The 13046-nt window shown below is 49.2% G+C and overlaps 3 protein-coding genes across 3 annotated transcripts; 1 reads left to right on the forward strand and 2 right to left on the reverse strand.

Annotated features, from left to right (window-relative positions):
* Window positions 1-963: 963 nt before the first annotated feature.
* Window positions 964-2355, reverse strand: AA0111_g12305 (hypothetical protein; the record flags this gene model as incomplete). Its single annotated transcript, XM_028646269.1, has 1 exon — window positions 964-2355. The coding sequence occupies one exon, from the start codon at window positions 2353-2355 to the stop codon at window positions 964-966; it is 1392 nt and encodes a 463-aa protein (XP_028500092.1).
* Window positions 2356-3074: 719 nt separating this feature from the next.
* Window positions 3075-4948, reverse strand: AA0111_g12306 (hypothetical protein; the record flags this gene model as incomplete). Its single annotated transcript, XM_028646270.1, has 3 exons — window positions 3075-3796; window positions 3880-4752; window positions 4813-4948. The coding sequence occupies 3 exons, from the start codon at window positions 4946-4948 to the stop codon at window positions 3075-3077; spliced, it is 1731 nt and encodes a 576-aa protein (XP_028500081.1).
* Window positions 4949-5759: 811 nt separating this feature from the next.
* On the forward strand, window positions 5760-12518 carry AA0111_g12307 (Autophagy-related protein 2; the record flags this gene model as incomplete). The annotated part of the gene is made up of 4 exons (XM_028646271.1): window positions 5760-5921; window positions 5977-11445; window positions 11498-12448; window positions 12501-12518. The coding sequence occupies 4 exons, from the start codon at window positions 5760-5762 to the stop codon at window positions 12516-12518; spliced, it is 6600 nt and encodes a 2199-aa protein (XP_028500091.1).
* Between the last annotated feature and the right edge of the window lie 528 nt (window positions 12519-13046).

Genomic DNA, 13046 nt, shown 5'->3' on the forward strand with positions numbered 1-13046 from the left:
ATTCTATAGTACTATTCTAGGTAAAATAAGTAACTAAATATACGTAATACAGCTAATTAAAGTAATTTAATATCTTTTTAGGTGCTTTTAGCTCTATATTAAAATGCTTTACTCTATTATATGAATTTAGAACGCCTGCGCTACTAATAGACTAAAAAGATATAAATAAAGGTAAAATTTTAATTACTATGTCTATGTTCTGCTAAAGAAAAAAAATACTTTTTACGATTAATTTATTAATAATTATAAATTCAGAGTAAAGTGCTTAACACAGCTAAAATTATAGTATTATAGCAGAATAGCTGTATGCTTATAAATATTTATAATTAGCTTTACTTATAATTGCTATAATTGTAGAGGACAGTAAGCTAGTAAATAAGAGCGTAGCCTAAGCTACGCTTTGCTTTCTAGTATAATATACTAAACCTTTAGTAAAGCGTTTTAAACTACTAAAGAGTTTATAGTAGTTCTTTTAATTATAACTTTTATAGCAAGTAAAAAATATTTAGCTAGTTGTACACCTACTACTATATATAAAACTCACTTCAAGCTTCCTACTAGCTACAGTTAACTATTAACTATATATTAATATTTAAGTTAAGTATAATAACGTAGCAGATTACGTTATACACTAGTAGTTAGTAGTAATTATTCTGTTTTAGAAGATACTTTTCTAGATATTAAACAAGTGTAAGGAACTAGACTGTTCTAGTAATTTCTAGCTTAGAATAGCCCGGAATAGCCTTAAATACCTCTCCCCCCACTATCGTGGCTTGATAGCGATTCGTCTCTAGTCTATGACTAACAATACTATCATTCACTACGAGGAAGTGTGCATCCAGTATTATTATCTCTATTGTTTAGCAATAAGTACGTATCACTTCTCTAAACCTCTATTATACCGAGTATAAAGTACTAAGTTAGCGCAGATATATATTTAACGCACAGGGATTGTAATCTTTTCTAATTTCCTTCTATCCTTGACTGTAAAGTTTGAAGAAGTGCGTCTAGACTCCTCTGATCTTCATCAAAATTCTCCTTGTGCGCGTTCACAGGAAATCCTTCCTTAAGCCAAGAATACAACACTCCATCGTCATGCCTCGGCTCTGGCCAGTGCGTAGGCAAGATTCCGTTGTCAAAGCAAATGTATCGTTGGAAAAAGACCTCAGTGGGACAATTATCGCGGTTTGTGATCTTGTATTCTGGGTCTTCATATGAGTTTCCATAACCAAAGCGAAAGTCGATAAGGTTCGTAAGATCTCTCGCGATGCGATCCAAAAACTGACTCCATCTCCCGCCGTACGCAAAGTCCTTGTCCCAATCGTGATCTTTGGGATCCGACAAGCTGGTCCAGTCTTGCGTCCGGACCTTCCACTGATTCATATTGTCAGAATCGATGCGAATCCAAGAAGCAATCATACAATTGTGGAAGATAAGCCTTCGCAGCGACTTGATAGCGAGGATCCAGTTGAGATCGTCGTCGTGCGCAAGCGTGTAATAGCCCAGAGCAAGTGTCTCGAGCTTTGGGAAAGAGATACCACTCGGGTCAAAGTAGCCAGGAAAAGGGCCCCAATTATCTGATGCACTATAGATAGACAGTGCTTTTAGATTCGGAGCAACAGGCTTTAGCCAATGCGAACAGAAGTACGCTGGGAAAATCTGCAGCTCGACTTTGGTGTAGTCGTGATCTGGCCCATGCTCGTTGTATTCTTGCACCATAGTTATATGCAGCTCTTCTAGCTGAGCCATAACATCGCGAAAGAGGTCAGAGGAAGTGAACTCAGGAATGGGACAGTTCTGAAGGTTGATGATTGTCAGCTTCCGAATTGTCCGATTGTTATCGTCTGCCGTCCTGTCTTTGATGGCCTGGAAGATGAGCGTTAACCTTTCTTCGCGATCAGATACATCCTCTTCCACCTCCTGCCAGTAGTCGGCATCCCGACCCATGCATTCTGGAGTGAAGCCAATCTCCAGAGAGTCAAGGTTTGGAAACCTTGATAAGGCGGCAAGGGCGTCATCGAAAACCAGAGCATCCTCATCATCCTCATCGACCTCGATAGGCTCTCTTGTGTGGCCTAGTCCATGGTCTTCGATATCTGGATGTGTGTGGATGATTGCATGTCGAGGCATTCGCCTGATGACATCATCCTGGCTGATCGTGTTCCAAGATCCAATGTGCCCTTCCGACGGGGAAATATACACCTCTTTGAAAAGCTCTTTAGCTGCGTGGTCGTCCAACGCTTTACAAGCGAGTCGAACATGGGATAGGTCCTTTTTGTTGTCGACTTGCTTGATAACGTTGGCTACAAGCTCAGGAGCTAGGCGGAGGATGTCGAAATTGTGTGGCGACGACATGATATAGTATGCTCAATGATGATTGCTGGTCATAATATAACCTAATGTTTTTAATTGATGGAATCGCGCCTTCATGCGCTACTTGTAATCGAAGGCATTCAGGGGAAATTTGCGGATGCTGAGATGTTACTAAGCTTCTGCCTGGAACTTTCAGGCAATATTCGACGCCATTCCCAATCGGGAGTTCGGGGCCTTATATCCAGGCAGCACAGGAGTGCGTAGACGTGCTAAAGTAGTTATGATGGAATTCGACGATAAAGAACCTGCGCTCAGATTCCACAAGGGAGACCAAAAATGCCGCAATGCCAAGTCTGTCTCGGCCTAGAATATGGGCAAGGTCGAGGCAGTCCTGTTGTGCCGTCACTCAGCCTATCGAGCGTTTCCATACGGACTACGCTGTGACTGCAGTATACATTGTCGTCATTTTGATGCCGACCATAGCAGTGCGACTGTCATGATGGGAGAAGGCATCGCTGAGGAGGGGCTATTTACCGCGAAATTTCGATTTACGGCGATAGAGAGAGTTTACGCAATGCAGGCATCCGATTTCCTACCTCATCATCTGTAGACTAGAATCAAGTGTCAAGAAGCAATTAGCATTATGGATGCTGTCCATCTAGCGGGAATTGTAGGTAAGCTCGCTTGTAATAGTGCAGTATTCTTTGTTGTTTTTCATGTCGTGCCACATTTTCAATGTATGCTCATGCGAAGCTTCATAGCTACTCCTCAGATTCTAGGTTTTCATCAACGCCGTACTCTTCTACGATCCATGCACAGAACCTCTCCCATTTACTCACCCACTCCTTCAATCTCTGCGCGCGCACACCCTTTCCAAACATGCCATCCTTCACATCCTGGGTCCAATCCTTCGTGCTGTAATCGTCCAGACTCGCCCAACGAACGCTGTTCTCTGCCAAAGATCCCAAACCCTCCAAGCCGAGATTCTCCCACCCCTGTAGCGCTTGCCAGAAATCGTGCGACATACCAGACAGCCCTTGGCCAAGGATGGTCGGGTCGTCGTTGCAAAGCGAGCATGGAACGCCGCGAGCTAGAAGCGCGGGTAAAGGATGGGACATGATGCTCCCACATAGCCGCAGTACTTCGTTAGATACCGGGCAACTCTCCACTAGGATTCTCTTCTCTTTCACCATGTCGATGAGTAATGGATGCTTGTAGAGACTAAAGCCATGTCCAATGCGTCTTGTGCCCAAGATGATCGCGTCGAAAAGGTTTTCATCAGTCGAATCGCCATCGCCTAGCGTTTCACCGGCATGGAAAAAGAACGGTATGTCGACACCCTCTTGAGCGCAGGCCTTGCGGAACCAGAACAGTTCAGGAGCAAGATCAGAGAGCGGACGGCCTAGATCTTCCTGGCCAACCAGGTCATAGCCCGCGATTATCTCTGGGAACTCTAGTTTCATCTCTATGCATTGTTTCATACCTATGGACCATCAGCTTGATAACAGAACACGTTTTGGTCACCTTGAAGGGAAGGCTAATGTTCTTAGGTGATGTCAGACTTACTCTCGATAACCTGCTTCTTCCCAAATTGTCTGATTGTGGTCCAGATCATCCTTGCACCCCAGAACTCTTTGCCCTCTTCGCTTGCCTTGAACTTTTCAATCTCATCAGCCAAGTGCTCGAGCATATTAAACCAATCTTCATCCCAGTTCTCCTTCTTCGCACTACGGTAGGGCGTATAGAAAGCTGAGCGTAGATCGACATAGTATACGCCGTCGTCGACCAAGGCTTTGCACATTCTGCGGATGAATTTGCGGAAAATAGGCTCATAGTAGATCAGGGATCCGAGTATAGGAAAGCACGACATGAACTTGCGCCACACTTCGTTGGGCCCCTCATGGTGGGAGAGGTGCTCGGATGCAGTGATGGTGACGCGGGAGCGGATCCACTCGATAAACGCTGCTTTTCCACCGTCTGGAAAACTGTCTGCGGCTTGATTCACGGGTATTGGGGTCTTGGCAGCGTAGCCGTCGTCCCAGATCGACATTTCGGTTTTGGCGTCTTTGGAGTAAGTGAAAGAGAAGCCGGTTTTGCGCCTGGTCTGGCTGTCGGTGATCGGGCCATCAGCAACTACGCAAATACCTTCGGTATTGAGAGCTTCTTCGATGGCCCAGTCAAGGTCGACCATGGCTTCCAAGTGGCAATGCAGTAGTGCGCCCTTTGGCATCTTCTTGATGATCTGCCATAACTTGCTCTTCTCCATGCGCTCTTTGGCAAGCGAGAACATCATTCCCGGGAAGACATCGACATGATCGGTCAACAGGCTGTCCTCATAATCTTTAGTCCAAAGCGTTTGTTGCTCCTCGAAACGGATCTGAGAGACGATAGCGCACGCTTCCTGGGCCATAGGCGATAGATTTTGGCGAAAGAGGTAGTCTGAAGGTTGTCAGACCCATATGAATGGCGTGTTCATGTGATCACTTTTGGGTCACCAACCACTTCGTTGTCTCTTCTCTTGCTGCACCAGTGCATCTCGGCCTTGGAGGTATTGTTGGATGAAAGGGTCGCTTAGGCTAGGGACGCCTTCGGCCTTGGCCCATTCATCGTCGTTTGCAGCATCATTTGTCGCCATGATGATTTTTGTTCTTGAGATGGAGGTCGAAGAGAACAAAGGACCGAGAATGCTGATGTATTAGAGTCACGTCGAGTGTTATCGGTGAATTCCGCGACTTCCTTCCTGAACGGCGCTAGCCGAAGCTGACGTAAAAGGGCTCTAGCTAGTGCCAAGAGCGGCGGGATACGGAAAAAAGGGCAAAGGGCACTACAGCAGCCAGAGCCCGCTGGAACAAGTCAATGTACGCTTCTTTGCGCCGCAGCGACGACTTCACACGAGCGCGCAATCACTGTGGCGAGTGTTTCGGTGACTGCTCGCGCTCTTGACGCGTTGCGGCCTGCTTATCGATTGCTTAGTGCGGCCCTGATGCATGCGCGGGGCCGTAGCGGGTGACGGGGTGGTGCTGCACGGTCGCCTGCAATGGTATAACACATCATCTGCTACTTGTACGCACCTGGGACCTACGCGCTAAACCTCGGAACCTCGCCCTGTGATCAACCACGTCTTTTTTTGCCACGGGAACCTGCACCCTCACTAACCCTGTTGCTGATGCTCTTGCAGTACACCTTTCTCTAGAACTCGGACCTCTGCACGTTCTCGAACCGCGGCTTGTCCAGGAATTAGACTTGGCAGGCACCACTCTCTCCCTTCCTCTGTCTCTGCATCGCTGTACAGCTAGAGCGAAGACATCTCGCGCTCCGATATCGTTGCACGCGCTACGAAACGGCACCACCCACCACTCATGGAGCCTCTTCTCTCGTAACGATAGGCGTCCGACCGGCCTACAGTCAAAAGATCCCTCAACCCAGTCGCCAGCCCCCCGACCGCCATGGCCTTCTTCTCCGGGCTCTCGAGCTCCATCGGCCGCCGGCTGCTTCTCTATGGGTTGCGCCACATCGACATATTCGACAAGGACCCTGCCGACTTCGTGAGCGTTGACGTGGGAAAGCGGACTACACTCGAGGTTCGGGACGTCGGCCTACACATCAAGGTGCGTGCTGGAGATGCGCGCTCCGCCCGCAAACTTGACTAACATGGCCTCATAGAAACTCGTCACACTATTACATCTCAAACTCCCTCCCGAAATAAATCTATCGAAAGCGCGAGCCTCCCTACTCCGAGTCACCTTCGTCCTCGACTTCGGCGTTCCCCAGATATCAATAGAAGTGGATGGCATACAAGTCCAGGCACAGCTGATAGAGGACGTGGGAGATGCCTCCTCATCTCCTCCCGGCCAGCAACACAACCCTTCACGATCCTCGCCACCTACGGAACCAGCTTCGACTTCCGCTACCTACAACGACCAGAGCGATAGTGGTTCTGACGACGATGACGAACATGTGCCGACAGTAGACGAGTTGGCCAAGTCCTTCATGAAATCGGAGCCTGCCGAGGAGATTCGTGAGCTGCAGCAGGAGCTAGCCTCCCAGTCAGAGTATATGCAAGAATCTGTCTCATCTAGTGACGATGGTGACGAAGCTTCTGCGGGCATCGGCGCTCCCCTGGCGCTCCCGACGTACCTGCGCAACATTCTCAATACTGCACTAGATCGCCTGAGTATCACCGTAAATGACATCGATATAGAAGTGGAAGATCACTTTGCGAAGAACACCCAAGATGCAGCAAAGCTAAATCAGAACTCTCCAGTATCTCTCAGCTTCCACGTCGAGCGCATAGCGATTGATTCAATAACTTCCAAAGACATGCGCGTCGAATTCGCGTCAGCAGCACCGTCACTCGATAACACCAAGCTAGGTAAGCGAAGAATGCGTGTGGAAAACATCTGCGGGCGCTTGGTATCTGATGTCGAGAACTACGCGTCTTCATCGGGACTATCACAACCATTGTCTCCGATCACAATCCGATCTGAAGTGTCAATGAGCCAAGAGACCGCCAGCAACCCTGCAACGAGCAGTGTACAGGGCCTACCTATGCATTGTAGCCAATCTGCTGAACCAAGTCAGTTCGTACAGTCTAGCCAGTTTATGCAAGAGGAAGGAATTAGCTCCACGCAATTGCCGGTAGACGAAGAGATGCTTTCTAGTTCAAAAGCCTCGCTGACGCAAGGGGACGAGACATACTCTCGCGAAAGGACTGTGTCCCCAGAGCATCCTAAATCTCCTGAACCGACAATACTGGAATCCTCTGTACATACCGTAGACGACGATCGTTTTGCAGATGCTAATTCCGATGATGGCCTGGATCTGCGTGCTGCGGGTGGCTTACCCGATCAAACTGATCGACTTTCACCTGTGCATGGTCTGGATGGAAGCAGCGTACTTTACGACGACGAAGGCTTGCTTGAATACGCCATGCAGAATAATATGCTCGACCCCCAATTCGATGACACGCCGGAAATTGGACGACCGTCAGAAGATAGAACTTGGGGGCTGGACGGTGCAAGCTCAAGTCGGTACACCCACCATTCAGGGGCCGCTAGCGATGCCTCACTATCGGACTTGCCTACTGTGTCTGCTCTCGGCCGCTCTTTTCATGTGCCAAGTTCGACCCACTCCCCGGCTGAATCGAGGCACGGTGAAGCAGCCTCCTCCTATACTGACAATCTAGCTTCAGCGAAAGAGCACACAGATGAGGAAGCGCAAGTCTCTTTCGATCGTCCACATCAGCAGTTCGACTCATCACCATCACCATCACCATCACCATCACCTGAAGAAGACATGGCCGAGTCCAAATATTTCACGCACGATGAGGCCGAGAGCATGTATATGAGCGCTGTAAGCGGAAACGCAGGCGATAGCGCCCACCCGGCGCATGTACCTGGAGGCTGGGACTCATCCTCAGTTTCCAGCAGAGATTCAAGTTCAGATACCTCTAAATCGATACCACAGGACATGATATCAGGGAGCATACTAGCGCCTTTGCCCGAGACAGACGAAGGTTGCGAGACCCCTCGCCCGAGAAGCCGACAGAGTTCAATCTTACTGCCAAACTTCGATCGTCCATATACCCCTAAGCCTGACGCTTCCGCTTTTCGAAAACAAGCGAGGCGTTTCCTCTCCATCGATGAGATTACTGTCTGGTTTCCTCTAGTCCTTGACGATGAAGAGAGCAGCGGCGATACAAATGAAGGTACCACGCAGACAGTAGGACTGGACTTCAAGCCTTCCAATTTGGGTGAAGATTCAATCTTTGCCGAGATGCCGGGGTCGTTCTCCAACTATGCCTACGCTTCCTCACATCGACAAAAGCCCTCGTTAGATGCATCATCTCGCGGACGACCCACTCCGGAAGCACCACACGCACCCCAACCACCAACACAGTCGAAGCCGACATATGTGCCTTCCATTATTGTTGACGTCGGCAACATAGCGGGGCACATGGACATTTCAACTGGTCGTATCATGGCTGGCATGTTTGCTCGGCTTATGCAAGCTGTGAGTGGTGAGCCGCTTTCGGAAAAGAAAGTTGTAGTACCCGAACCGACAGAAGCTGGAAAGAATTCCGCTAGTAGTCTCGAAGTCTCTGTTAAGCATATTGCGATATCGTGGCTGGAAAACATCTTGACAGAGTCTTTCCAAGAAGGATCAGTCGCGAACCAGCAACTCGATCTCAAACCGATGGATGCGATTCTGAGGATCAATCTTTCAGCAATACATCTCAACAGTCAGAGCAGCGGCTCTACTGCACGGTCACAAATCCGGATCGGTAAATTCGTGCTCGCATCCTTGGATAACGATATCATTTCTTTCCGCAGTTCACGACCAAGATCCAGACGCTCAGCCAATGTCATGCCAGAACAGCCCAGCCATGACATAGAAGTTGAGATAGAGCAGGGCAAAGACACTCGCATCACCGTCGTTACACGACCTGTCAAAGTCATGTTCGATATTCAGAAGCTGGACACAGCGCTCGGTTCTTTCGGAGGTTTTAGTGGCATGCTTGAATTGAGCAGCTCTATAAATTCGACTAGCACCGTTCAGAGTCCAGTCATGTCTCCAGCACGCCCTCGTCCCCGTGGCGTCCATTTCGGTGATGGTTTGCATCCGCCCGTCAAATCACCGCCACCAGCTGCAAATCCTCCTAAGATCCAGGTCCAATTCGGAGAGGTCTCCTTCACGCTCAAGGGGAAGGCATGTTCTATGCAACTGCAGACGACATCCGTGCGAATTGCTGTACGGCAAAGCAACGTGCGTCTCAAGGTTTCCGAGATCCAGCTCTCTGGTCCCTACACAGAAGAGACCAGTAAAACTGCACCTTTCGCTGCAGAAATGAAGGGCACTACGGTCAGTTTCCTTTTCGAACCCGAAGAGACCGACTTAGCGAGACTGATCTCCCTGATCACGCCATCAAAGAATCCTTACGAAAACAACGACGACATTCTAATCGAGACACTACTGCGCCAGCGCAGGAAGGGCTCAGTGCTCCGAATCGAGACCAGCGAAGTCGGAATTTGGGTTTCGGATATCCAAGAACTGAGGACGTTGGAAAGTCTTGGTGTAGAGCTAGCGCGGTTGTCGAAGGTCACAAAATACCTGCCGGACGACGATCGACCAGGCCTTCTCAGCCTTGTATCAGTGAAGCAGCTGGACGCCCGGGTCATGGTGAATGAGAAGCTTGGTAACGTGTCTGTCATTCTGCGAGAGGCTGCACTAGCACAAATTGGTGTTCCGGCTTTGCTGGCTGTTGAAGTTGGCAATGCAACTGTTAGTAGGGAGACCGAAGTGTTGATCCACGAAGTGGTCAAACTCCGCCCATCGGAACAATTACCTGTCATCATGCTAAGAATGGTGGGTGATGAGATGGAGCCCATGGCGAAGGTGAAGTTTTTCAACCTCTGTGTTGAATACCGAGTCAACACTATTATGGCAGCCTTAGGGATATCTGAGGATGGCACGGTTGACAGTCTTGCTCAGGGCCTGGCATCGAGCGTCGCAACTATCACAGGTGTCTCTCCGCCCCAAAGCCTTAGTCGACAATCCTCCCAAGTAAGTTCGCCTGCGACAGCCACTCCTCAGCCGCTACAGGTCGACCTGCTGCTGAGGAATTGCGCAATTGGTCTGAATCCTCGAAAGTCATCCTCTAAAGGTTTATTTGTGCTTACAGAGGCACATGTTGTGGGCAAGCAAGCAATGGATGACTACTCTGTTACGGTAGACCTTCGGAAGGCTTCGATGCATGCTATAGATGACATAGCGCGTCTGGAGGAGGAGCACGAGTCGGCTTCACCTTTTCCTTCTACAAACAGTCATCTTCTGGAACTCAGCAAGTTAGGCTATGTGTCTTTGAGCTCGATTGCGGCTGCTAAGGTGTATGTCAACATTAGAGGCGATGGGAAGGAAAGGCCACAGTTGGTGGACGTTGAGTTCAAGAATGAGTTGTTTGTCATTGAATCATGTGCAGATTCTACGCAGACCCTCATCACAATCCTGAACGGCCTACAGCCACCAATGGCACCTTCTACCGCTGAACAATATCGGACTGTGGTACCTCTACAGCAAATGATGGAGTCGTTCACTGGCGACGAATTGATCGAAGACGAAGAGACTGGCGCTGTCGATTTCATGAGCAATGCCGATCTAGTTGAGGACGATGTACCAACCAACCTTGAGTTCGTTGGGAGCATCTATAACTCACAGTCTTTGCCTACACACGAGGAGATGGGCGACAGCCTACTTGGTGAGGACGACCTCAGCGCTTTGGCTACGCCACCCATGACTCGCCAACGTGGTGACCGAGCTCTTCTGGAAAGCTTCCAGGAGAAGTACGAGATCACTCAAGGCGAAGAAGATTTCGATTTCAGCGACGAATACTTTGGGGAGTCAAAAGTGGAACCAAAGGGTAAAGCCCGCAAATGGGATTCTGCTAAGAACCAATACCATCTCTCGAACGAGTTCAAGACTCCAGATGCACCGCTAAAAGTGCGTGTCCGCGACGTCAATATTATCTGGAACTTATACGATGGCTACGACTGGCCTCGAACACGAAGTATCATCACTCAAGCCGTGGACGATGTAGAGGCTCGCGCAGAGGAACGACGGCGCAAAGCAAGAGAAGAAGATGACGATGATGACTTTGTTGAAGAAGACTTCCTCTTCAATTCTGTTTGGATTGGTGTACCCATCAAGGAGGAGAAGGGAGCTCTTGCTCGGCGCATCAACCACGAAATCGACGATCTTGCCAGCGAAACGGGTAGCTATGCAACTTCGACAGCAACACGTTCTACAGGAGCTACCGTACGGCCCCGCAGTGCGACCAAGTCTAGGCGTCGTCTCAAGCTTCAGCGCAGCAAACACAAGAAGATTGCGTTCTCACTGAAGGGCGTCGCCGTCGACTTTGTCGTATTTCCGCCCGACACAGGGGAAACGATTAATTCCGTCAACGTCCGCGTGCAAGACCTCGAGGTTTACGACCATGTCCCTACCTCCTCATGGCACAAATTCATCACATGTGCCATAGATCCAGATATGAGGGAACTCATCCGTCCAATGATCAATCTCGAACTCGTAACAGTCAAGCCAGTCACTGATCTGGCTGCATCTGAACTCGTCATCAAGGTAAGCTCTGCTGAACTTTTAAACTTTCAGCCTTCACTAATGCGACAGAAAGGTAAACGTACTTCCACTCCGCTTGCATGTCGACCAAGATGCATTGGAGTTCATCACACGTTTCTTCGAATTCAAAGACGAAACGGCACCTGTTAGTACCCCAGCTGGTGATCAGCCCTTCATCCAGCGACTGGAGGTGATGGCGGTCCACATGAAGCTAGACTACAAACCCAAGCGTGTCGACTATCGCAGTATTCGATCCGGACACACAACCGAATTCAAAAACTTCCTGATACTAGATGGTTCGGATATCATCTTGCGCCATGCTATTGTGTATGGAATTACATCGTTCGACAAGCTGCACCAGACTTTGAACGATGTCTGGATGCCGGATGTGATTAATAATCAGCTACCGGGTGTACTATCGGGCTTGGCAGCTGTACGCCCCCTCGTGAATGTCGGATCTAGCCTCAAAGACCTCGTGGTGGTGCCTATGCGCGAGTACAAGAAGGACGGTCGGATCGTTCGAAGTTTACAGAAGGGCGTGTACGCGTTCGCCAGAAACACCACATCGGAGGTGGCACGTCTGGGCGCAAAGGTAGCAATCGGTACTCAGAACCTACTCGAAGGTGCTGAGGTGTTCCTAAACCCGCAGACTGCCTCGCCGAGTGGTCATCAGTCTCTCGACTGGGACGGCGAAGATCCGAATTCTGACACCGAGGAGCCACGCGCCGTATCCAACTACGCTAACCAGCCAATTGGTGTGCGCGCTGGTCTGCGTAGTGCAGCTCGGCACCTTGAGCGTGACTTGCTTACTGCTCGCGACGCAGTAATAGCGATACCTGCAGAGGTGATGGAAGAGGGTAGTGGAACTGGTGTTGCAAGGGCGCTAGCTCGACATGCCCCAACTGTCATATTACGGCCCGCACTTGGTGCTACGAAAGCGCTGAGTAATGCCTTGTTAGGCGTTGGTAACGCACTTGATGCGGGATCTAGACGTAAGATTGACGACGTAAGTTTGGTGATCTTGTTGCTGGAAAGAGAATTACCTAACGTGTACGCAGAAATACAAATCCTACTAGTAATTCGGCGTCAGAACACGCTTTTGGAGCTGATACTCTGATACCTATATTCCTCCTCTCTCGAGTCATGTTTTTTTGGAACGTTTGTAAATCAAGAGTGAAGTTTGGCTGCTATTGGCGATGTATCAGAAGGGTTCACATTTCGTACTTGCATATGGCAGGCTTGATGCGCATTTGTACAGCGGGAGTTAGCGCCAAGCATTGCATTAGCTTCCCTAGAGGATTTTGTAATGATACTACGTTGCAAACTGCAAAACGTTAATTGACAGATACCATGGCCTACTCCAGTGAAAGATGCCCAAGTCTACTCATACGACGCAGCTAGTGAGTCTGTACACATGACTGTTTGCGATGAGTATCAGGCTCTGTATTAATGCCAGGCGAGCAGAGGTTTTCGCGACCACTGTAGCGTATGCCGCTGTATTAGTAGGTCCGTTGAAACTCAGTACAAATTGTCCCGATGGGTGCCGAATGTTCCTATAGTGTTTGTAAGCGGCGATTTTGGTGGTGGTAAGATTGAATGCATGA

The sequence above is a fragment of the Alternaria arborescens genome (assembly GCF_004154835.1).
Source record: "Alternaria arborescens strain FERA 675 chromosome Unknown contig_74, whole genome shotgun sequence".
NCBI lineage: Eukaryota > Fungi > Ascomycota > Dothideomycetes > Pleosporales > Pleosporaceae > Alternaria > Alternaria arborescens.